Genomic DNA, 26,534 nt, shown 5'->3' with positions numbered 1-26,534 from the left:
TATATTTGTACAAATTTTATTATAAGAAAAGAAAAATTTTATATAAAAAAATGGTATTCTGTGATAAGACAATATTTACTGCAGACATGAGAAAACCAGAAAAAAGTTCAACATGAAATAAATGGCCTCAAAATCTTTTCTGTTCTTTACAGTATGCCTGCTCCTATATTAAGCATCCTCCCAAGGTGAAGACACGCCTGAGAATGCAAGAATACTGAGCATGACCTTCTGCTTAAGCCATCATAGGGGAAGAGTAGCACACCAACGGAAGAGGTGAAAAAATGCTAAAATTTTTAGTCCTCCTGCAGCTAGGCCAGCATGAAGAATTACACTGACTGAAGAGTAAAGACAATAATGTATAATTCTCTTGATAATAAAGTAACAGCTCTACTAAGGCAACAGTTCGATTCGTTGTTTGAAAAAGTACAGTATATCAACCGAATTTCTAAATGATTAAATTACAATTGCCCAACTGAAAATTTCACAATTGTTTTTCTGTGATTTTATCCCATACCTTATCAAAATATATACAGGGTACATTCATACAGTCCTGTTCCCATAAGCTTTTTAAAAGGCTGCTTTAACTTTTAACCAAATACTAAAAGTTGGTTTTGACATGTATTAACCCTTAAGGGACGGCATAATTTATCAATGTGCAGCACCCCAGACCGGGGAAACTTTGAGGTTGGCAAAATAAAAAAAAAAAAACACATCAATGGAAAGAGAATGACAGGTACATTCACACTGTATAAATAAAAAAATTCTAAATTATTTTCCATACCTTCCACGAGAAGTCGAAAATGACAATTTACAACCCCATGTGGGGCCTCATTTATAAGACAATCGTAAATTTTACCAACTTATATATGTTTTTTCTAAAAAATAAGTTTTTTGGATTTTGTAAAATTATTATTACTTCTCACACAATATCAAAACAGATACAAAACAAAAGCAGTAACAAATTTTTTGCATATTTGTCGTAAAATATTCACGTAAATTTATGAGAAGGGAGATTCAGTAACTTTTTTTTACTTTTACATGCTTTTTCTAATATTTCTTTGCAATTTTCTTTGGAAAATTACATTTACAACCGACATACTACTGTAAAAAACAAAAACAAAAAACAACAGCAACCCCTTCGTATATTTACAAGCAAATTTACAAAAAGACTGATGTGAGAGAGAGAGATGCAGTACCTTTCCCCTTGAAGTCACAAGCATTACTGATACTGGCCTAACTCTCAGGTCTGTATAAAAGTTGCCATTAGTGAATTTATAGCATATAGAAGTATTGGCACCTTTGTTTCGAATCATTATTACCACAACATCGGTGAGTAATTCTGCTTCACACTGAAGCTCAATCCGTCCACCTCCCCAAACCTGTTTTACTTCACAGTGAAGCTCAATCCGCCCACTAAGGGTTAAATATATGTAATAATCTAACTTTTAACAACATACAAAATCTAACAGATTTTGTATGGCCTTTGCTGATAACTTTGTTGATGAACATGAGCTACACTAATTTGCTCAATCCGAACACAAACACAAATTCAATTTAGTTTTAAGGTCTTTTCATCACAAAAAAGATGTTATTGATTTTTATTTTAAAAATCTAAAAAAAACCATGGGTAGCAATTTTTATAATATAAATTTTGTGGAGAAAACAGTTATTACCTACATATACATTTTACCTTTTTCAAGATAATTAAACACGAGTCTCTCCTTCATAATGTAATGCAAATTATCCTTTCACAACTGCTTCAGTTCTACTGGTGACCATGCATCAGTATTACTAGTGTTTCAGTATTCAAGATGTTGTAAAGATATTAAAACTTCATAACTTGTACACCAAATAGAAAACTGAAATGGGAAACTGAAAGCATCCAGAAAATACTGTACATTGTAGGCAAAATGTAATGGTAAACTGGACACTGAAAAAATAAATGAATGCAAAAATGAACACATCTCTTAATACAGTGGACCCTCGCTATATCGCGGTTCAGTTTGTAGCAGATTTTTCTGTGAAACATACAGTATATGGAATGCTCCATAAAGTTCACAAATGGCCTTGATAGGTTACTGAGGCCCTAAATAATGCTTTCGTCAGCATGAAGAAGCAGCAACAGCAGCTGCCTATCACTATGTTTCTCGAGCCCATAAAGAAGGACCCCCCAAAGCCTCCTGAAACCCTTGAAGAAGTGCCTGCAGAAGTGCCTGACGACAGGGAAGAGGCACCCCCAGAGGAGATGCAACTTCTCTGCTTTGCTCTGCAGTCATATCTTCATCGTCATTCATCAGACTGCACAGCTAATTCATTATCATCATCTTCTTCAATCAACATTCATCACTGGTGAATACCTGTATGATTTATGTAATCATAAACTTCTCAATATTTTGTATATATTTTTTCAATGCATATTTAAATACTGCACTTAGGTATATAGTGCTTAATGTACCAATGTCACCCATATCTATATTAAAAGAAAACAATAAGGCTTGAATACTACTGTACAAAAGAAAATGTGCATGCCTGAATATGTATAGGGATAACTTGATTAGTTTTCGCCTTGGTAAGAGTATAGTAACAGTTGTAGGAGTGTTCAGATGTAGCTGTCAGCCACACATTTTGAAGGGTACAGTAATGTCGTAGGATGACTTTGAAATGATATTAAAGTGTTTTAGGATGATATTTTAAGGTATGTTTGGTGTTTGAACCATTAAAACAGGCATTTATAAGCATTTTTAGAGGGGGAGTACCAACTTATCGCAGGTGGCTGTGGTCCCTAACCTCCCCACGAATACCGAGGGTCGACCGTATAAGGTCATGTATAAAACTAATATCCTTAATAATCTTTATACATAGCACAAGGCAGTGAAAACAGTTGCACTCTCTGCCTATGATCTTGGACGTTTTGTAGTATTAACTTCTATGTGACTCCAAGGAACCTTACAGCCAGCTTCAGGACAAGATGGTGACTTTGCTTTTTGCCAAAATACTTCGGCACACATTCGATGGACCTTTGCTTTACAAGATGGGCATTCATAACCCTGAGGAACAGGTAAAAAAGATAAACATTATAATTGGATGATTTATACAGTACTGTATATGGAAACATACAAAAAATTACAATTGGATGATTTATACATGAAATCATACAAAATATCTTTCTCACATTACACATACCGTAGCTAATAGTATTTCTAAATCTTATTTAAACCACTTGTTTGCTACAGAAATAATTAATCACATAAGGCAACCAAAATACAGTTCTGTTAGGAAAACTTTTTTTAAAATGAAATCCATCATTTATTTGGTATTAACAAATAATTACAAAATTATTAAATTTGATGAAATTTTTTTGTACAAAACCATAAAATTATTTTTTATATTCAATGTGTGAGCTTGAGCAAAATATGATGTAAGTAATCTAAGCATGTTTCACCAGCTCCACTAATTATAAGTACAGGTAGGCTTATGGAGTAGTTGTGTTCTGGGTATTCCAGGATCATCGGACAGAAAAAGGCAGTGTCACTACATAAACACTATCTGATGTGAATCATTCAAAACAAGGAATTAGGTAAGTAGAGCACACACTAACATCAACTGGAAAAAATAGTATGTGCAATTAAGTTCAAACAGTAATTCGAGGAAAGACTATTATTAAAGAAAGGTTACGATATTAAGAAAATGAGAATCTACTGATGGCCGTGATCGAGCGGTTGTGATGTTTCTTCTCAGAGATGGCTGTGGAGAGGGAGACTAGTGACCTTGGACGGAATATGGCCGTGCTGAGACAAACTAACATCATCCTCCTCTGAAACAGAAGGAGAGTGGGAAACCACACGTAAACCACGAATCTTCTTAGGAGAAGGAAGCGCAAAGTCCCTCTTCCTCCAATGCCTTTTCGGGACAACACAAATTGAGGAAGACGGTGAGTCTTGCGACACTGGCCGAAACTGGAGACGGAGATCTAAGGTGCTTCTTTCTAGGTACCATAGAAATGGAGCAGTCGATTTTTTCATGGACTGAACCCTCTCCAGTAAGGCCTGAAGAGTAGAAGCAGTAGACAACAAAGGACCGGTTGCATGGAGATGGAACGGAGCAGCTGTACCCGGAGCATCATATGAAGAGGGAAACACTGACATAGACAAACAGCCAGAGACAGCTGCAGAAGTCATTCGTGAAGACGACATCGACACAGCGGACGAAATGTTCCCAAAAGTAGAAGAGGTGAGGTGGGACAACATCACATAAGAAAGTAGTCTCCCCTCCTCCTCCAGAGAGGCCTAAGGTCAACCAATACTCACGGAGAGTGGCACTATCAAATGTCCGAACCTGGAAATAAATCAGATACCAAATCTCGTCCCCCAACCAAGGGGGAGGGGCAGCATCCTTATCCCCCCAACCCCCAGGGAGCAGGGAGAGAAACAGCAATAGGATCTCCCAAACCCTCTTCAGAAACATCTACTGAGGAAGCTAGATGAACGTGAAGGGGTAAATTCTTCCAAGGAAGAATTAGCAGGAAGATGGCTTGGGGAAGGAGAAAAGGAACAAGAAGGAATGGCGTTGTCTGCCGCCTTCAAAGGGCCGAAAGTCTCCCCTGGCTGAGCATCGCCCTTCCTCTTGTACCTCTTCTTCGACTCGAAACGTCTCCATTGTTCAGGAGACCAATCATGGCATTCAGAACATGGGCTAGTGCACTTACATTGCACACATGAAGTCTACACCTGCTACAAGTCACATGAAGATCAGTTTTAAAAGAAGCTAGGTATTGGAAGCAAGGATTGTTAGCAAGATCAGGGCAATTCCTTTGCTTCTTAGCACTACACCTAAGTAAATCATGAGTTTGCATGATGATGTAGCAAACATAGACTGTACACAAAAAAGCACCACATACACCACTCAAACACAGAAAAAAGAACCAATGCAAACGAAATGGCAGGAAGTGGAAAACACCGGCTTTGATGAGAGTTGAGCAGCGCACAACTGCTTGAGAGGGCAGTTAAGAGAACACTGGCTGTGTCATGGGATTCTTGGGGGTAAGCAAGATGAGACTCCACCTTCTCGTTGGCAACATTGGGTGACACTGTGTATTACTCCGCCATACCTTGATCGTATTATGCAGAAATTTTTCATAACCAGTTTTCCTGCTGCACAGGAGAATTTCCCCCTATGTAAAGGCCGAAGGTCTGTATTCGCATGGGAACAAATGGTCACTTCCTTTAACTAAATAAATATCACTCAAAGATGAAAAGAAAATTCATGTCACTCAATACTGCATACCGTAGATGATTTGAAGTCAAGAGATCTTAAAAGTTAAAAACCTAAACTTTATTCTCGATGTAGGATAAAAAATATATCAATTTTTCTTTTCAATGATCTCTCATTTGTTCCTTTCCTTAAAATACAAATGCACTCCAACCAAGCAATAAATGTTCACTACCTTCATACATAAACTACTTTACTTACCAAAAATGTTATGAGTTTGCACAAGACACATTTTGGTATCCTGTCTCCATAGGTATCATCTAAATATGTTTGGAGTTCTGCATATGATAAAGCACTCAAACATATATTATCCTCATCCTGCACATATAAAGAAATACCAAATAAAAAATATTAGCATATTGCATTTGTTTCATCATAACTCTATCATATATACATGCTTACTTTCATATCCCAAATACTCCCTAGGTTTAACATTTTTTAGTTTAAAAGTAAAGGTGAAGTAGCTTCATGACACATACGCTGCCTGGACCTTCAGTCATCCATCAGTTACCTTCCTCACTTTTTGTTAGGCTGCAGTGATGTTAACAGCTCTGATTAGCTGTTCCCCAGTGCATTCACTTAGCAGCAGGTTCATTACTTCCTGTGCTTGATACAATCACGTTTTCATTTTCCCTTACATAATTTTTTTTACAGGCCTTTCCTACCTTAGTATTCTCAATAGCTGGTGAGTATAATTTTTACAATTAGCTAGTACTGCTCAGTGGCCGTTGTTGTCTTCCTGGATTGCCAGCTTTGTAAGGTGCTGCCAACTGTGTACAGTAATTGACTATATAATAATCCTATGAATTTAGCTCTTTTGTAATGCTTCTTTCATTCAAGTCTTTGTTCTCAGTGTTTTGGGACATAATCTCAAGACTTTTTTTCACCTTCTCCAACTAATGATTAAGGTTGTATGTTTAATGTTTGCAGCTAACTAATTGGCAAAGTGGGTTCTTGTTCTCATTAACCACCACCTTCCCCATTTTTGTTTCCTGTACTGCAGCAAAGAGGAAGTATGCAGTTATACTTATCTGCTTTTATTTTTTTATTTTTGTATATTGGGAAACTGGTTTTATATTTACTTTATGTCAGATTTTCCTTTATGAGGTTAGATTCTGAATTCTTTCTCTTCTATCTTGTGCACTTTGCTCCTCAGTTCCCATCTGGTTCATGCCCTCACCTATATCCATTTTCCATAACAAAATAATCTGCATTCTGTCACATTCATGCCAACAATTTCTCTAAATGATTATGCCTCTTGCTAACCATCTTGGCTTTTTAAACATTCGCGTTACGAACATTCAGAGATGTGAACAGACAGGATCACAAGTTAACACTGTGTTTGGAATGCTTCCCTTTGCCACCCATAAGTTCAGATTTTGCACTGTGTGCCTATTCTGCCTAGTAAGAATTTTTGCCATACAAGGAAGAAGACCCTGTTCCTTTAACCCCTTCCCTGATTATCCTGAGTATTCATGCATTTTACTACCATGTATTCTTCTTACAATTACGAGAATACTCATTCATGCTTGTAAAATATTTCCACTTATTTCTATCTTTCTGATTTAACTTGTTCTTTGATGAATTCTTGTTTTCTATATTTCCTCTCCTCAAAGGATATGTTTAGTATGCAGTTTTGTCAACAGACGGATTACTGTATGCATTGTTTACTTTGTGAACTTCCAGTGTCAGCTGCTGCTCCTGCGAAATTCTCTCCCAGTTCATAACTTTGAAAGCATGAAAAAATACTCCATTTTAGATGCTGCAAGTACCTAAATTTTATTTTCTTCTTTTTACCTTTCTAACATCCAAAGTAATTCTTTATCATGCTGCATGATTTCAAAATACAACAAAAATAGTGTAATTTATGACTCCTGACTTAACCCAGGAATATAAACATGATATATTTCAAAGTTTAATATCTTGTCTAATATCTTGCTAAGTTTTAATAATTTTTCAAAAAAAATTATGCACTACATATTAAAAACCAACTTACGAACAATTCAAGATAAAAACAGCTGTCTGGAGCGTAACTCATTTGTAAGCTGGGTAGTGACAGTATTTTCTCTGAACACCATTTCTCTCTGCTACTTCATTTCTCAGAATATCTTTCCAATGCACTGCAGCCATAAATTTTGGCATTTTTCAGTCACTCCTTTAATGGAATTTTTCTAATTTTCCCTGCAAGGGCCCATGTCTCCACTGTATTAAAAGCCCAGGTCTTAGTTTCATAAATTGTTACTCCTTTACCAATGCTTTACCTGTGTTCACTAAAAGTACAACATTCTCTATCTGGTTTATATATGCTGATACAGCTACAGTACTATACAGTGCTATACTTGCTGCTTTCTTGACTCCACTCCCCTAAAATTAGTGCGACAAGGTAAAAGGACTTGTTCTACCTACTACATTTACACCTACCACAAAAATACCAGAATCGTCCCACTACATCATTACTTTTTCTTGAGTATGCTGAGCATCCTCTCACTTCCATTACATTTGTAACCCTAAACACCATCTGTCACAACAGAAAATCAAATGATTGTATTTATACAAGAACTCTGACTGCAAAATTCACCTTGCCACATTCCAAGCTGCTGTCTCTCATTTTTGTTTCCTTTCTGGTCAACATAATGTTCGTTCTTTTACCAATAATTCCAAATATCCTATTCTACGTTACACTCATTCATCTTTTAAACATCCTAAACTCTCCTCTTTTACTTTTGCTGCTAACACCAGGCCATCTATATAAATTAAACTCTCAGTTAAGTTTCTGGAACCCTGCATAATTTCCACTATCACAGTGACAAACAGTACACTGTGCTAAATAGTAAAGGACTCAATGGCACTGTCTTAAAACTAGTTTTGTGATATACTATGCAATTACCTGCTCAGTGAGTCAAATACCAACTGCCTTTGTAATGTCAGCCTAATTTCATATGATTAGGAATGTAGAATCCTTTCTGGTAGCTCTGGCTCAAGTGTATCATTTCAGCCTTTTTTTTTTTCTTTATGCTGCAGGATAATATTGATTTTGGAGTCAGTATCAGAGTCCCTCCTCCTTTTCTTCTCCAAAACAACGAAAGGTGAGGATGACTTACTTTTGTCTGCCATGTCATGGATTTCAAATTCACTTGCTTGGCCATGTAAGACACTGGACAGGGTATCTTTCTTACATGACAAAGATACAGGATGACAGAGTCTGATGGTTGCAATCAAAGGGCAGGCAGGACATTATTGCTGCTGTAAACCTTAACTTTTACTCTTCTTACATTTGGACACATGAAGTGGACTGTGAGACTGGACAATCATTTAAAACTGTTCAGTATGGCCTACAGAAGACTAAGCTTGACTTGGGTTGTTACAGATCTATGACTTAGTTTATTTCAAGAAAATAATTATACATCAAAATGTTCAAGCTCCCAGACAGATATCTTAAAAGTAAATAATTTTTAAAATGGTTTCTTAATATGAAAATACTGATAAAGGCTAATGTGCCCACTTTTGAAGTGCAACTTTAAAGTACAGTGCATACAAGGCACCTGCCTAATTTTTGTGTGAATAAAATTTAAATATATTCTTTTTAAAATAAAATTTTACTTTGATTTTGGGTCTTTCTTTACATTATGACATTAATAGATAGCAACTATATTTTTTATATTATGGCAAGAATTAATCTAATCTAATTTTATAATTAGTAAATATTAAAATATCTGGTAACAAAATGAAGAAATCCACAGAAAATTCAATATCACTAATTGATAGAATATCCAAACATGCAACACTACTCAAAAGAAAAGAATACAGAAGTATTACCAGCTACAGTTGTTTCAAAGTCTTATTTTCATACAGTACTCAAAAAAAATTTTGGCTTACAACATATCCCAAGTAGTGATTCTTGTGCTTCTACATAAAAATTCATTTTGCAACAATAAAAATTAATAGATATAAAACTGACCTGTAAAAGCCACTGGTTCTTAATGAGCCGGTTAATAAAGACTTCTCCATCACTAAGTTTCATCTTCGGTTCAGCATGAGCTGCCAAGTTTGTAGCTTCTGTTAAATTTATTGCACCTTCTGAGTTTACCATTGCATCAATTAATTTTCGAAGAAAACTAAACTCTTGCTGTGTAAAGGATGAGGCACGTCTGAAATTATGAAATAATTTATGCTTGCTGACTGACTTCAAAGTGTAAACACTTTACTGATTTGAAAAGCTTCAACAATATACGACAATAATTAGCTTTTGTGCCTAATGATCTAATTCTTACCAACCCTCTAGATCTGAAAATGAAGTATTAGTTGCTTTAGGAGTCATTTTATGGACTTCATAACAAAAGAAGTAAGTGGTTCAAGCTAAATTATCCATTAATTTTTTACTTTTCACACTATTTCATCCTTCCTCCTGATGTGAGGAATGCAGTCATCCAGAGAAGTAAGAGTCATTTAAAAATAGTCATTAGATAAATTTGCCAATTTATATCCTATCAAGACTGTAAACAAGCAATAACTTTAACCTTATTAAAATATATCGTAATGTCAAAGAAATAGTCTGTCACCAATTGAACAACCACAACGTCAGGAATTGGTCAACCTATCTCAACATACAGTTGTTGCCCGCTATTCGCGGGGGATGCGTACCACACCCACCAGCGAATATCGAAATCCCTCTAAAAACGCCTGTACCTGCCTGGTTTAATAGTTCAAATACCAAATGTATACCTAAACTATCATCCTACACCAAATATATCTTAAACTATCATCTCAAACACTTTAATATCATTTCAAAGTCATCTTGCAACATTTTACCCTTAAAAATATATGGCTTATAGCAAAGTGTGAAAACTATTCAAGATACCCCTATATCCAGGAATATCCATTTTCTCTCATATAGTCCTGTTTTCTTTTTACACTACATATAGAAAACTGGGAATCCACAATTACAGTTAAACACTGTACAGTACCTAAATATTTAATGTGCATTGGAAAAAAAAATACATTTTATTAATATTTTGCTGTTTACATCAATATTAATACAGTATTTGAAAATTAGTAAATCATTTTTTTATCATAAAAGTGCATTTAGTCACGAAAATAACATGAAAGTACAGTAATTAGTGAATATTTCTTATAGAAAATATCCGCGAATTGCCAAATTTTTCGTGAATAATTCAGGGATAAGTTCCACAGAAAAATTGGTGAATAGGTGAAGCCGAGAATCCCGAACCGTGAATCAGGTCAACTGTACACTCTGTGACTGCCTAATATTTTTTCTGAACATTAAGCATTTGATAACAAACAGACAACATATGCTTAGTAATACAAATATGTGGAATTTATTTTTATTTTATAATTTTTGGTTTGGGTAGAAATCAGCAAATACTGTAAATCAAAACTATGAGTTTAAAATAAAATGTTGAAAAAAATGTCGACCAAAATGTGCTAAACCTCAGAATTCAAAATAAAATAGGTTCAACTTGTTCAACCTGTACATGATACTGTGTATCTCATTAATAACATAAATTTTCATAATAAAATTTTATTAAATTTTCATAATAAAATTTATTATTTATTATCACAGTAAAATTCATTATTTTACCTGTTAAAGATAGCTTATATCTCCGTGCCTGTAGGCGAGTCCGCATTCAAACAAAAGATCGAATGGTTGTCCAGATGACTGTCTCGTACACCTGTTCTCCACCAGGTGTTTTTCAAATGTTTTAGCTCGTCAGAATTCTCCTTGACAACCCACAAAGTTGTGGTGAGGCTGGGTGAGGTCTACTTTAACAGGAGGTAAGTATACAAATAATAAATTTTATTAAGAAAATTTATATTTGGGATGAATCTTACCTACTGTTAAAGATAGCTGATTCCCACATTAAGAAGTAGTGCAGCTAGACAAAATCCGCTCAGCCAATAGAGCTAAAGGTTTCTTGCATGAAACCCAAAACATTCTTCCCTGATCTGGAATGTTTTCTGGAGCTTACTGCTGCCAGAAGTTGGATTCCATTCAATGAGCAAGGCTCTCATATGTGTGCAGCAAAGACAAGCCTTGCAGAGAAAACCGCTTCAATTCAGCCAGGATGAAACAGACGTGGCATGAGGGGACCCCTGTGCCTGGGTTCAAAACCCCTATAAAGCGATAATCAACTAAAAATACATACCTTTATGATATAAAGGTATGCTCCTATATACAATATTTGCAACTTCATGCTCCCCAAAATATCAATAACCTGGATTTAAACCAGAGCCTAAAAAGATTGCACTTTCTTCAGTTCAGGAAAAGACTTTACCAGCTACTAGTAGTGGACTAAGGGCTTTACTGTTTTCAGGTGCAATTCTGCATACTTTAGGTAGCGAGCAGCAAAACCAAATTGCACTTCTACTGTGCCACATTAATCCGATCATCAAGCAACAATTTGCCATAAAACTAAATGAAGTTGCAACAGCTCTCATATTATGTTTACCTTTAATAAAGGTAAAAGGTATGGAGCTACTTCTCATGCACTAGCCTAATCAAATACGTCACAGAGAACCTCATGTCTTTGACAGACATTCTAGATTTCTAAAACCACAAAACAAAAGGTTAACTTTGCCTCTACCACGCTTAACCTTTGACCAAGATATTCTAGGTTTCTAAAACCACAAAACAAAGGGTTAACTTTGACTCTTCCACGCTTGACCTTTGACAATGATACTTTAGGTTTTCTAAAACTGCAAAACATAAGGTTACCTTTACCTCTTCCAGGCTTAACCTATCTAATTAAAATCTAATTGCCCTAACAGGACAGAGAAATGTTTCCTCTTCTTCCTAACCAAAGAGGTTAAATTGGAATTCTCAGCTCTAAGGCAACAACATAAAGTAGCATTCCCTTTACAGCCTTACAGAGAGTGCTTACAATAAACTTAAACTTTTAAAGGCTGACAGTGCTAGCAAAATGAGAACTCCAGAGTAAACACTTCAATTGAGCTCATTCCAGAGACTCAAAAGGATATGGCTAAAATTTTTGAACTGCATCTAAATTCCAGAGAGAGACTGATACTGAGTTGTAAGGGCTTCAGTCTCAACCCTTAAGGTGCTGATCATCAGCCAGATCTAACTGCACATGGAACAATACCAAGGAAAACATGGAACAATAACCCTGAAAGCAACCAGCAAAAATCTCTTGCTATATATAAGAACACAAAGAAACTTTGATGTCTACAGGGCTACAGGTACTGAAAATTCCTCCAGAATGGTACCCAAAGCAATACACAAACAGCTGCTTCTGATACAAGGCCATACTTGTTTTCCACTTAAGGATAGAATCCACGATACTTTGGAAAATCCCCTTAACGGGAGGGGACGGTTGAGCATCTCCATGGGGTCAAGTGTGAGATGCGGAAGTTAGTGGGACTGCATGGAATTCGGTGGTTTGAGTCGATTTCTCCATGAAGTAAGAATACGAGAGCTAGAAAGTCAGAAAATAATTTGCTCTGAGGCTACTAGGAGTCATACAGCAATTCTTATACTCAAAATTTGTTCAATATTTTCCTTACATTAGATAAAGGGGGAAGGCATGAGTCTGAATCAGGCCAAACTTGAAGAAACACACCCACCACTCAAGCCTGAGGGCCCTCAAAGGAGTAGTAGTAGATTGGTCATTCCTGTTCATCTGCATGCTAATAGGTCCACATTTGAGCACTTCTCAAATTCCACAGCAACTGTCGAACTCATGGATGTAATGACCACTCTGTGGGTAGGTTTGTCCTTCCTAATCCTCAATTGCCAAAAACACAGTCCTTCCACAGAATGAACAAGCATACCAACATCACATTGTTCATTTCACTCAAAGAAGCAATCTTTCCAATAAGACTTAGTTTCTGACCAGGGATAAACCTACTGACCAGGGATAAACTACTAAGAATCTTTGATGGTCTTTCCATCACCCTGACGTTTCATAAGGTTTATCAGGTGTAGCTGACCATTCTATTGTGTATTGTAAGTCAGTGTAATTGATCTCATCACAATTCCTGGTTTTGTGTTACAAGACAAGAGGGAAAAATAAAACCTGGACTAATCCAGTTATCCCTATATTCAAGCACACACATTTTCTTTCATACAGTATTCAAGCATCCCTTTATTTTACAGGGTAACACTGGTAATTCACAAGGGGGAAAGAGAGAGAGAGAGAACAAAAATATATATGCATATTAAAAATGTTTAATATTAAGATTATGTAAATCATATGGGTACTCACCAGTGATCAATGTTGACTGTAGATCAAGATGAATTAGCTATGCAGTCCAATCATGATATGACTGCACAGCAAAGCAGAACTGTTACATCTCCTCTGGGGGCACCTCTTTCCCTTCTTCAGGCGCTTCTTTAGGCACTTCTTCAGGGGTTTTGGGAGGCAGCATCATGTTGACGTACTTCCTCAATGCATGCATCAAGGGGACTTGAAATGTTTATGGAGTGGTCTTTATAAGGATCCCATTCCTCTACCTTCTGCTGCAGCTGCCTTCCTTTCCTTATAATTTGGGAGAGACATTCCACCTCATCCAAATCCTGGTCTGTCAGGGGGTCAGTGAGTAAATGAATGAGGGTGGAGACTTCTTCACCAAGAGCCCTCACAAGGATTCTCCCCTCTTCGTATTCCTTCTCGATGAAGTAGAGTTTTGGTACTCTTGTTCAGGCTGTAATGGGCGGCTACTTCAGTGTGATTTTTCCTTTCACTAACATTACAATAACTTCTGCCTTCTCCTGGTATGTCACAACCTTCCTCTGGTGCTTAGGCTCTTGTCCAGATGCCGTAAAAGAAGCAGGGCGTTTAGGAGGCATCTTAGGGCATGATTCAAAAAGATACATACTGATTAAAACTACGCTGTAAAACGAATAGTAAAAGCCTATGCAGTTAAGTGGACAGAGATACTGGGATGCTGGGTCATTTGTGCACTGTATACTTTGCGTATCGTGTACTGCACATATTGTACATTTTATTGATATTTTGCTGTGTTATAAGATGATTCTGAAATGATATCAAAGTGTTTTAGGATGATAGTATAGCATATCTAAAATACGTGGGTAGTTTATGGAGCGATGGAACTACAGCTGTACCTCCAAACGAAATGTTAGGTTTGTTTACATCTCTGGAAGTGTCATCATTCTATTTTCATGTTATTTTCGTGACTAAATACATTTTTTATGAAATTTTTTTACTAATTTTCAAATATTATAGTAATATTAACGTGAACACAGCAAAATATCAATAACATGTATTTTCTTAAAAATGCTCACCCCAAAATCACCACCTGAAATTCCAAACACAAAGCTCTAGCAAAAGAAAATGCATTTTGGGAAGCTGATATACCTAAGTGCAATGCTACTTGACATGCTACTGAATGGTGTTTGGAAGGCAGCCAATCCAGGAGCCTCATTCATTTTCCTTGGTGCTGATTGGCTGTACCCTTGGTACTGATTGGCTGTGTACCTCCATGACTTTCTGTTCAAGGGTTTTGCTTGTATCTGTGTACTTTCCAAGTCTTTCTTCCCAGTGTTAATCTGTATAATCATGCCCTAAGATGCCTCCTAAATGCCCTACTCCTTCTAAGGCTTCTGGCAAAGAGCCTAAGCACCAGATGAAGGTCATGGCGCTCCAGGAGAAGGTATGACTTCTGGTACAGCAAGAAGAAAGAGGTAGAGATAAGAAAGGCCGTGAGTGTTAGCTTCTGCAGAAGTGCCAAAAAGGTTTCTACTGTATGTGATAAGACCATCATGAGGAAAGAGTTGGCTTTGGCTTATTGGATCATGGACTGCCGTAAGAAGAACATCCCCTTGACACCATCATTTGTAAGAAGGCATGACAACTCTACCAGCAGTTTTCGACTGGCGGCGACACGGAAGGTGGCAACGTACAGGAAGCAAACTTCATAGGCTTCGAAGAAGAAGAGGAAGAGCCACATGCAGGACCATCGCCAGCTCCTCAAGGTTTTCAGGCCAGCAAGGGGTGATTCCAAAGTTTTCAGAGGTCGATCCAACTAAAGCGTTCTCTGCATGGGGAAGCAGCATTGGCAGACACGGAAATGGCCATGAAATATCCAGAGACCTTCAAGAAAATCATCAGGGACAAGGCTACCATCCAGAACAGGTGTTCAATATGGGCAAGACTGGCTTGTCCTGAAAGCTACATCCTTTATGGACATACATCGTGAAGGGCAAAGAGAGTGCCTCCAGGTTCAAGGACCAGAAGGATAGGGTTACCCCCATCAAGTGCGGCAATGCAGCTGGCTTTATACTGAAACCAGGCATCATTTACAAGGTTGCAAAGCCCAGGGCCCTCAAGAATAAGAACAAGCACCTGCTGCCTATGTTTTGGATACACAACCCCAAAGCCTGGATCACCGAAGTCCTTACAGATCACTGGTTCACTCAAGAGCTTCATCACTCATGTTAGGCAATACCTCAACGACTTGGGCATTTGGGTATTTCGAAATACGTTCCACAGAATAACCCACGAATAACTGTAACAGCAAATACTGAACTGTGATCTAGTGAAGGTCAACTGTATAGTACCTATATAATTACTGTCTTATCGGTGCTAACAACCTCATACTAAGTGCCGATGATGGTAGAAGTCACACATGTTGCGAAGGTCAACCTACATTTACCAAAATGGTCTTTCAGCTAACTCACTAAATGAGACTCATAGCATGAAAAATGAGAGGCAGGTGACGGGGGACACAAAACCTCATCACCTTGGTTCCCTGGCAGCGGACTCTTCCAAATGTCCACTGGGCAGTCCTAGGCTAGAGCTACATACAGGCAAGGGCACCAACACCTTACCTCTTAAGGGGAAATGTGAAAATGATTGCACAGTATGGGGGGACCCGGAACAGTTCCCTAACAAAAATAAAGTTTACATCCTGTTCTAACTTCTCAATGCACTTTTCCTGAACCAAAAGGGGAGCGGAAGGCAGAGCTGAAGAGGAAGTCTCAGTACTAACTAAAGCATTAGCAAAGTAAAAGCTTAGACTGAATAAGAATAACTACAGATGAAGGACCTGGAAAAGGGGGAGAAATGACAGGGTTGGAGACCTGAGCTAACTAATTAATTCTGCAATCTATCTGCTTCCCTTCAATTTCTATAATAACAAACTTGAGGAGAAAGTCCTTCAAAAATCCATACTTCCTCAAATCTAAGCCCAAGGTCACACTTTATACCATTGTAGTCAGCACAAACAGTGTATCTATCTCTTCAAAAATCAACATCCTGCTAAAACAGTAATCGTCCCTACAGAACCTGACATTTTTAGCCTTCATTCCAGTGGAAGGCATCCTAGGAAAAATAAATGTACAGTACCGTGAAAGCAGCAAACAGCCAAAACCATGAAACACCAACAAGCACCCACAAACAACAGCAGTAAAGAGAATTCTGACAAGAGCTAAAACATTCAAAACACACCTGGTGGAGAACAGGTGTACTGAGCAGTTGTCCAGCCCATTCAATCTTTTGTTTGAATGCTGAATCGTCTACCAGCACAGAGATATAAGCTTTCTTCAACAGTAAGATTTATCCCAAATAATATCTGTACAATACTATACCTGACAGGAGGGTTACATTTTTACAGTACATATGACACATAACTAAAGAGAAAATAAAGTAGAGTGACTAACCTGGTTGCTTCAGTATTCCATGTATTCACAAGAAGAAAACACTGTGAACTACCATGAAAATCTTCCTGGGAATATTTTTTGATAGCTAGCCCCATGGGTGTTATATGGTGATTTATTTTCATGACAAATGTTTTCAAGTCACAGTCTTGGCCAACTGAAAAATGTAAAACTTTGTTTACCTCTTCCTATATTACCACAGAATTAAGTTTCATGGGTATTCATAAGTAACAAAATGACATTTTTATAATAAAATAGTTTTATATATACTTACCAAGTAATTACTTAGCTAACAATTATGCTCGCACCGGCATTCCTAAATTCAAAATTCGCGGCAAAGCGTCAGCTGCAGAGCAGGAGGTGACAGGAACTGCCCACTGCAATGGGAGCGTGGTAGTGACTCATAGCCAACGGCTTTATTCTATTTTATCGCTGTAATGTTCATGAAAGGGGAGGAGGGAGGGTGCCAATTCAGTAATTACTAAGTAAGTATAAATAAAAATGACATTTTTAAGGTAAAATAAAGTTTTGTATATACTTACCAAGCAATTGCATAGCTACTAGCTTTCCACATGGCAGTCTTAAGAATTAAAATTTTTGCGGTGGCGCTACCATCGCTAGTGTAGGTGGCAGGTCCAGCCAACTTTCATGATTGATAGGTACAACTCAGCAAAGAGCTTCAATTTGTTTGATGCCCCCCACTGCAGGGAGGAGGATGGGCTCCGATTATGTAGCTGCTTGGTAAGTATAGCTAAAACTTTATTTTATCATAAAAATGTCATTTTATATAAGTGACTTATCAAGCAATTACATAGCAGATTCCACATTGAGAGGAGGTGGGAATCATGGACATGTTCTAATCCAAAGCATTAATAAAGATAATGACTGAACTAGAGAGGCTGCTAGCATTAGGTCAATGCTTGCTGTACCTTAACTGGTAAGAGAGCTGCTTTACGTGGGTACAGCCTCTGGCTGGCACTCATCTTAACCTGTAGAGGACGTGGCAGTATTGGCCAAGAGTTGCCTTTACTTTAATGGGTACTTTGCAGCCATGGAAGTTCACCGATGGCTGACAAAGACAAAAAAAATAGCACTCTTGCCCTGGGCATAGACCAGAATAAATACAACACTGTCACCTACAACTAAAATAAAGAACCACTAACCCAACCATTAAAACTTGTGGGTACTCCAGATACACTGTACGCCTGGGCTTCCCTTAAACTTGACAACCTTACAACAAGGCGAAGGGACAGAAGAGGAACAGAGAGCCCTCTATGCTTCCTTTCTCAACTATGCCAGCCACGGATCCCAGAAGTCGCCGCCAAGCACCCAGAATTGGTGCCGAGAGCCCCACTCTTGACACCTAGCACCCAGGTACTGGCTCTGAACTCTCCACAGTTGGCGCCAAATGGTCGAGCGCATAAGAATGGTGGGCACCAAGCGAGTTGAAAAAGAGGGACGCTCCTGACTGAGAGCGACAGCTCGAACCTCATGAGCTTTGATCTTTAAAGTAGAGGGAGACAACTTCCTATCGGTCTTCAGGAAAGGCAAACAGTCAGCTAACTGGCTTACAGAGGTTTCAGAAGACTAGATGTTATTTGTCAATACCATCCTCTGAAAACCGACCACTTGGATTACCAGATCTTTTGGACCTAGCAAAAGTCTCTGTAGTTTCCGACTGAGTAGGTTGTCAAGATGATCGGTGACCTGGACAAGGGAGACCTGTCTCTGAGAGGAATGGAGTAGCCACTTGTCAGTACATGCACTTGGACCACCCAGGGGTCTGCTCCTGTGCGACTCCATTCCTCCCAAAAAGACAAAGCTCGCCTCCAATGGTTGCAAGAGCTCGAGGTCTGGGTTGAGGTCTTGCTCTTGCTCCACAGAAGGGCTGCAGTTGCAAGGGCAAGATATACTTGGAAACAGAGGGAGTTTCCTTCGGGCTTGGCTGACTGAGCTAAAAGATCCATAAAAGATCCAAAGTGGATTTCTTCTGCAGGGCTGATAACACTTCCTTAACTCTCTCCTGAAGGAAGAGAAGGGTATTGTCTTTGGGAGAAAACAAGAGTGCCAATTTCTGTGTAGTAGTTACTCCCTTTGTGGCAAATGAACACCACAACTTCCATTTCTTGAGGATGCCCATCGAGAAAAGAGAGGCAAGCTCAGTGGAACCATCTCTGACGGCTTTATCGGCACATGATAAAACACCCAGCCAGTCAGAAGCAAAATCTTCGGCAAAGTCCGGACAGTCTTCAATTTTTTTTTTTTGCCAAAGCTCCCACAGTCCAGTCCAGAAAACTTCAGATCTCTAATACTTTAAAAAAGTTCCTGACAAGATAGACAAGATAGAGAGGAAAACATAATCTTAGCTGAGGAGAGCGCAGCTCAGCACATAGCATCAACCAGACCGGAGAAGTCCCCTTAGGAGAGGGCAGAGACTCCCAATGAAGGCACCTCTCCGGTGGTATAGAAGCGGTACTTCTTCTTCAGAAGCTTAGAGGGAGGGAAGGCAAAGGTAGCTTTACCTTGCTCCCTCTTGTAGGTCAACCACTCATCTGCCTCTCGAAGGAATTTCTTCGAAGAGGAGGAAAGAACTAACTTGAGGAGACAAGCATCGTCAAAAAAGCGTTTCCCCATGAGGAAGGTAGATGCAGGCGGAGCAGAAGAAGCAGGCTCAAAAAAGTCAGGAAGACCTTCAGCAAACTGGAGTAAGCTGATGTAGGGGTGGAATCGTGCTCTGCTCCCTCCTCAACCGACGAAATAGGAGACAAAGACGGATCATTGCTCTTTGAAGTTGAAGATCTTTTCTTCAAATAACCCATAGTATCCTCCAGCTGATGACAAAGCGAGGCCAAGGAAGAATTCTCCTGAGAAGACGGGTGTGGAAGTAGTGAGGTTGATGCCGCATGGGTTGAAGAAGCCGAGTGTGGTGCTGAAGTGAGCGACATGCGACTGAAAGGAGAGACTGAAGAGAAGAGGGTGATGGACGCTTATGAGGAAGATCAGAGAGTCTAGGCACAAGCACTGGTTGCTCGATAACCTCATCGACTCCTGGCTGTCTAAAGGTGGAAGGGTGAAACTGCACTAAGGTTGTGGACTGGCACTTGTCTCCTTATACCTCTTAACAGGAGGAGGAGAACTGTCAGCAAAGGCGGAATGCCTCTTCGAAGGCCTAGAGGTGACAACTTGGAGCAGCTGGCGTGTCCTGTCGGGCGACAAGTCACCTGAGTCCAATGACAGATGATCAGTACTAATCGAGACCCTTTCCAGTGCCGCTCAATGACAGATGAACAGCACTAATAGATGCCTTTCCAGTGGCACTCAGCCACAGCCTGGGAACAAACAAAAAACAGGCTCGGCGGAGGGGGAAACTACCCGTGGGCAAACCCCACCAGCTTCCCTTGGACCTCCAGTATGTCTTCTCCCCGCTGTGGAGTAGAGGGACAGGGATCTTCATCTAAGAGCACTGGTGGGACGGGTAGCCACCCCTCATTATGCACAACACTGTCACTTTCCACTGCACTTCTGACACTGGGGACACTGAATTCCATAACCTTGCTGGCTAAAAATTCAAATTTCTTATTGAACCTAGATTCAAGACTGGCAATGGTGTCGAGATTGGAAGCACGGGAACCTGGTAAAGGAGTATGTGGTAACAAAGTTGGAGGGCTAAGGATTGGAGACAAAGCATGGATTTGAGGAAAAGAAATAGCACTATCACCTACACAGGAGGAAATGGAACAAGAGCTACTCTAGTCTTATTCTCGGCTCTAAGGGCCGCACTCCCTATTTCTATTCCTATCCAAAATCGCTGAATGCAGTATCAAAGTCACTTTTGCTCGTCCCAATCCTGACATTCTGAACAAGTAAGATATATATATTACTGTCTTGCCCCCTTACATTTCACACATTTAGTATTAGAATGAGAAGAGAACTTGGCTAATCTCATTCTACAACACATCCTGGCTAATTAGAATAAAGTTAATCATGCCTAACAGAACTGTTAAATAGCTAAGAAAAATATTTGGCACACTGAAAACAAGGAAAACCTGAATACTTCACCAAAGAGCTGAACAAATATATCCAAAAAATGATGAAGAGACTGCACAAAACCACTGATGTTGGTTGGGAGCTGGCATAAAAGGAACTGAAGTTCTTTGCTGAGTTTTATCTATCAGTCCCAAAAGTGGGCGGGACCCTGTCACCTACACTAGCTATGGTAGCGCCACAGCGAAAATTTGAATTCTTAAGACTGCCTTGTGGAAAGCTAGTAGCTATGTAATTGCTTGGTAAGTCACTTATATAAAACTTTATTTTATTATAAAAATGTCATTTTCATATAAGTAACTTACCAAGTAATTACTTAGCTGAATCCCACATTCATTGGGGGGTGGGAAGAATGGAAATTCTACTCCAAAACATTAAGTGCAGTAATGACTTTGAAATAGAAATGATGGCTAGCACTGAAACATTGCTTGTTGCTTCCTTACCTGGTAAGAGAGCTACTGCACATGAATACTGCCTCTGGTTGGTGCTCATCTTAACCTGTAGCAGCGTGGGGGTTCAGCCGGGGGTTGCCTCTACATCAGTGGAAGTCTTGCAATGGAGGATAGGCCTGATCGCTGACAAGACACATGCATAAAGGTGCCCTTGCCCTGGGTGCAGTACCACAAAATCAAATAACCAGGCAACGCTGTCACCCACCCTGACACAATAAATCACTATCCATCCATAAGGACTGGTAGGTACTCCAGGTACAAAGTACCCCCAGGCTCCCCAAAACTTGACACCCTACGTCAAGGCGAAGAGACAGAAGAGAATTTTCAGACACTGTTTCAACTTCTTTCAAATACTGAGATGCGAAGATCGATTTGCACCTCCAAAAGATCTACTGAAGAATGGAGAGGGATAAATTGTGCTTGAGGAAAGAGAGTACTAACTGCTCTGTCTTCATGCACTTGAACTTTCATCATAGGCAGAGTGTCTTCCTGAATCCCAGAATGTGCCTCAGAGATCACATCTCTTATAAAGAACGACAGAGCATTCTTCGAAAAAGGACAAGAAGGATTCCTGACAGAACACCAAAGTTGCTAGCAGGTCCTCTGATCTTCCACTTCCTCTGGGCCCAGTTAAACTTCTAATATGGAAGGAACAAGGCCAAGGCTTAGATGGATCCTCATTCTTGGCTAAGAAGCTTACGGTGAAAGAGCACACTGCATCCCCCTGGGAGAAGCCTACCCTCCTGTCAATAGCTTGCAGTTCACTTACACGTTTGGCCGTTGCCAAAGCTACAAGAAAGAGAGACTTCCGTGCAAGGTTTTTGAGGGAAGCAGAACTGAGAGGCTTGAAAGGAGGACCCGTGAGCCACTTAAGAACTACATCCAAGCTCCAAGAAACAGATCAGGTTTCTTCTGCTTAGAAGTGTTGAATGACTTGATGAGGTTATTAAGATCCTGGTTAGATGAAAGGTTCATACCTCCGTGTTTAAACACTGAGGTAAGCATTGCTCGGTATCCTTCAATGGTGAACGAGGACTGACTCCTGGAGGTCCTCACATAGAGGAGGAAGTCCTCATCTGGGTCAAAGATGTCTCAGAAGACGAGACGTTATGTCTGAGGCACCATCGACAAAAAACTGTGCACTTTGATTGCACTTTGATTGGTAGACGTTGCAAGGAGTTTGTCGTTTGCACTTTGTAATCCAACAAATAATGCAAGGTACTGCCTAAAAACCACCAATGTTGATCAGGAGCCAGCAGAAAACGAATCGATGTTTCCCGTTGAGTTGTAACTGTCAGTCCCGCTAATGGGGGCGGGACCGTCACCTGCACTAGCGATGGTAGTGCCACCGCGAAATTTGAATTTTTGGTCTGCAGTGGTAGGAAGCTGTTTCCTATGTAATTGCTTGGTAAGTCACTTATATACAATATATATTTATAATATAGATATATAATACATATACATATATGTGTGTGTGTGTGTGTGTGTGTGTGTAAAGACCAACAGGAATAATGTGATATAACGTATAAACGTAATACATGGTCCTGAGGAACCTGAACCAACAGAGCGAGATCTTTTGCCATTACCTGAATGGATTTTCAAAAACTACATACAGTACTGTACAAATGGAAAAAACTAAAGTAAAGATGACTTGGTTTTACAAAATAATAACTAAATCTAAATAGGTACTCAACCATTTCAATGTTTATAAGTATCATTACATTTGAGGTAGCTATTCAGATCAAGAACAACAATCTTGAATTAACTCTGGTACAGTACTGTATTAACTAAGGAGAAGGAAAGGATATTAACAAGAATTACAATTTCTTTAAATTCTCTTTTAAAATTGCTTTAAACATTTCCTCCAGAATGGGGTTAAGCGTATACAAATTTCCTAGCTGTATTGCAGTAATGGACATTTCTAAAAATTTTCTAGCAACAATGTTATTTACATCTTCTTATTACACTACAGGCAGTCCCTGGTTATCGGCAGGGGTCCCGTTCCCGACACCAAGACGACAGCCAAAAATCACTGATAACCGAAAATCGGTGATAATAGCGCCGATCCCTGGTTGTCACTGCTGATATCCAGTTATCGGCGCTGATAACCAGGGATTGGAGCGTATCGGTCCAGAAAATCCAGTTACCGTCGTCACTAGACAAGCGACATAAAACCGGATCGCCATTAACCGAGGCTGCCGATAACCGGGGACTGCCTGTATATGGGACCAATAAATTATGTAAAATTCCATTTACCAAAAATATCTGGCACACTGATGATCTATTCTACTTACCACCAAACTTGCTGCAGCATAACTGATAAGTGCTTTTAACTTCAGATGCTGATAAGATTCTCTTTGCTGTTATGTGCTGTAAGAAATAACGATGAGCATCTCCATACCCATCCATGGCCTAAAAACAAAAATAAATATTGTATTAAGTTTCTAAATAAATCTTAACATAGTTGCAAATAATTGGTTTACATGAGGTCTCTCTCTCTATCTATTTATCTATGTGTATCACTTACAAAAACAAGTGAAGAAATAACATAATGGGTGTAGGTCCTGACCAGTTTTGACTTTACAATACTTCCAAGCCATTGACCAAAGCTTCGAAATGAAGTCAAAACTGTCAAGACCTATAGGCAGTATAATATTTCTTAACCTTTGGTTCCATTATTATTATCATTATTATTATTAATATTATATTATTTTGTTGAATAAAATGGCTGCATTATGTGAACTGATTTTATACTGAGTTTTCTCAATTCCTCTAATAATTTGCTTTTCCTACTAGTAGGCCATGTTAATCAGCAGGGGAGCTCTGCCACCCGGACCCCCTGATGACAAACTCTTTTACCAAAAGTTCCCCTATAACACTGTACATACGCAATAGCTTAGCAGTTCTGAGGTTAATTACAGTCGACTTCCAAAAAATAACAGTAAGTTCTTGATAAGCAACCAAAATACTAGAGAAAAAGTCAATTTCCAGGGCAGGCTAGCAGTCTTCAATTTTACCCCTTAGTCTAATCTATCATAAGTTATAGGCAAGTGCAAGGTCAAATTTTCACAGACTTCCTGTAGGGTATCCTGTTCCACTACAGACTGCAGCTGCTCACCTGACAGATTAGCCTTTGCCTACATTAGCCTGCCTACTTTTATCACAAAGTTTTCCTCATTGTAGAACTAAGCTATAGCTCCCATAAGGTATTACTTTGGAAATTGATTTTTCCTAAAGTATTTTGGTTGCTTGTCAAGATTTTAATGTTATTTTTTGTCGTTCAACCGTAATTAACCTCAGAAGTTGTATGCTGGCCATCCTGGAACGCTATCGCGTAAGCAGTGTTATAGGGGATCTTTGGTAAAATGTGGGTTTCCTCCACCGGGGCCACCCCGACTAAGTAACATGGCCTGCCAGGTTAGGTTAGGGTACATTAGGTCAGTATAGTTCCTTTAATAATGGGTTTCCTTAGCCAATCCCTTCTTAAACATATGGCTCCCTAGTGACCTATGCATGAACAGAACCATTCCATAGCAATATGATGGTCCGGTCTTTCTCCCAAAGATTTCCCCCACCCAAAACCCCATGTTCCCAAAGGGTTCCCAACCATGTTGGGCTGATATGAGGTTAATAATAATTGACACAAACGCCACCACCTCCTTCATCAACAACACTAAAAATATAGGTGGCTATACTGCACTAGCTTATAGATTTGCTAGTCTGCCGATGTGATTGTGGCTTTGCGTGTTCTATCCTAATACCTACGCCAACTGATTGACTGATTATGACATTTGGGTCTCGAAGGCCAAGCGCCGGAAACCAGCAGGATTATTCGGCGCCCCTACGCCAATTAGACATCTGCCTATTCTCCATGACTTTCTTCTATGCTTGTCTTTTCTATTGTACATTAATCACTTACAGCAGTACTCCTTGATCAAATGTCTCTTCACAAACCCGATGTTCAAAGCAAAATAGACTTCAATTTACACGGGAACAACCTAAAGCAATATTTACGTTTCTCGAGCTGATTACGACTTTGTTTACATTCTCAGGATTCCTTCGAATCAGCCGCTGTCTCTTCCGCGTCTTCTTTCTTAAACTGTGCGAAAATTGAGAGCTTCGATAATACCATTATTTTTGCTACTTTAAAGTTTATGGCATGTTTTAAAGGAGTTGTATACTATTTCAGTGTATTTCTTAGTTTAATGAAATAATGAAAATGATGTGCATGGGAGAGATTTACCAGAATCTATAGATTTCTGAGATAGAGCGCCAGTGTCGTTATAGAATTACATCATTTGCTAAAACAAATTTTACTTACTACTTTATATATATATATATATATATATATATATATATATATATATATATATATATATATATATATATATATATGTGTGTGTGTGTGTGTGTGTGTGTGTGTGTGTGTGTGTGTATTACATTTGTAGCCATTTGCTCTTTAAGATAAGCACACATAAACTACAGTGACCACAATGTCCTCTTTTACTAGTCTCAAAATCTTCCTTTACTGTAACTTTTGATTTGCTTGTGGTTGTGGGAAATTCTCCGCACAACAATCTTTTGTTTGTGTACTAAAATATTTTCGTATGATCTGTTTCTTATTGTAGAGTTATTAGTATCGTCTGTTGTCATAAGAAAATTACCGATTTTGTTTTCATGTTGTGAATTGCCTTCTATCAGGCAACCGACAGACGAGAACCATGTTCTTTGTATCTGTTATTAATATAAGATCCAAACGTATCTGCACGTTTATGAGGTTCAAAGCAATATGTACAGCTCTACTGACTGTCTTGATGATAAGAGTAAAGGAACCACATTTATTCGAGAATGACACTCTTGCATTATTTTGTTTAATTTTTTCTGTGATACTGCTTAAATCATTTCTGTATTAAGTAGTGAAGAAGCTAAAAAGGAGTGTCGAAGGGGAGTTTTCTGGCAAGTTTATGAAAAAGACGCTTACGTCAACGTCAGTGTTGAGTGATGCCGGCAGGTTGTCACTTTCCAGCATTATATTTGAGAATGTGTGTGTGTGTGTGTACGTGAGTGCATCTCCTGCAGGGGCATGCATCATCCAAAATTGTTTTGTCATACACCAC

The 26,534-nt window shown here is 38.9% G+C and overlaps 1 protein-coding gene across 4 annotated transcripts; it reads right to left on the bottom strand.

Annotated features, from left to right (window-relative positions):
* On the bottom strand, nt 1-25,526 carry LOC136839643 (non-structural maintenance of chromosomes element 1 homolog). 4 transcript variants are annotated; one of them, XM_067105953.1, is made up of 6 exons: nt 25,432-25,526; nt 23,712-23,829; nt 16,925-17,078; nt 9,227-9,416; nt 5,470-5,586; nt 1-3,047 (listed from the first exon to the last, which is right to left on the bottom strand). In XM_067105953.1, the coding sequence occupies exons 2-6, from the start codon at nt 23,824-23,826 to the stop codon at nt 2,895-2,897; spliced, it is 729 nt and encodes a 242-aa protein (XP_066962054.1). In that variant the 5' UTR covers nt 23,827-23,829; nt 25,432-25,526; the 3' UTR covers nt 1-2,894. The 4 variants fall into 4 exon arrangements, with proteins under 4 accessions (XP_066962054.1, XP_066962053.1, XP_066962055.1 ...); XM_067105952.1 differs by having other exon boundaries at nt 25,337-25,487; XM_067105954.1 differs by lacking the exon at nt 25,432-25,526 and adding an exon at nt 25,183-25,234.
* Between the last annotated feature and the right edge of the window lie 1,008 nt (nt 25,527-26,534).

The sequence above is a fragment of the Macrobrachium rosenbergii genome, chromosome 6 (assembly GCF_040412425.1).
Source record: "Macrobrachium rosenbergii isolate ZJJX-2024 chromosome 6, ASM4041242v1, whole genome shotgun sequence".
NCBI classification, from domain to species: domain Eukaryota; kingdom Metazoa; phylum Arthropoda; class Malacostraca; order Decapoda; family Palaemonidae; genus Macrobrachium; species Macrobrachium rosenbergii.
Note: the sequence above shows the minus strand (reverse complement) of the source record. Positions and strands in the feature narration are given on the sequence as shown.

Bases quoted from the DNA above. Each gene is read 5' to 3' on its own strand.
- LOC136839643 (XM_067105953.1), bottom strand. From the start codon at position 23,826: ATGGATGGGTATGGAGATGCTCATCGTTATTTCTTACAGCACATAACA. The intron at 17,079-23,711 runs GTAAGTAGAATA...TACATTTTTCAG, and splicing joins ATGCTGCAGCAAGTTTGGTG to TTGGCCAAGACTGTGACTTG. The intron at 9,417-16,924 runs GTTAGTCACTCT...TCATAATTTCAG, and splicing joins TGGAATACTGAAGCAACCAG to ACGTGCCTCATCCTTTACAC.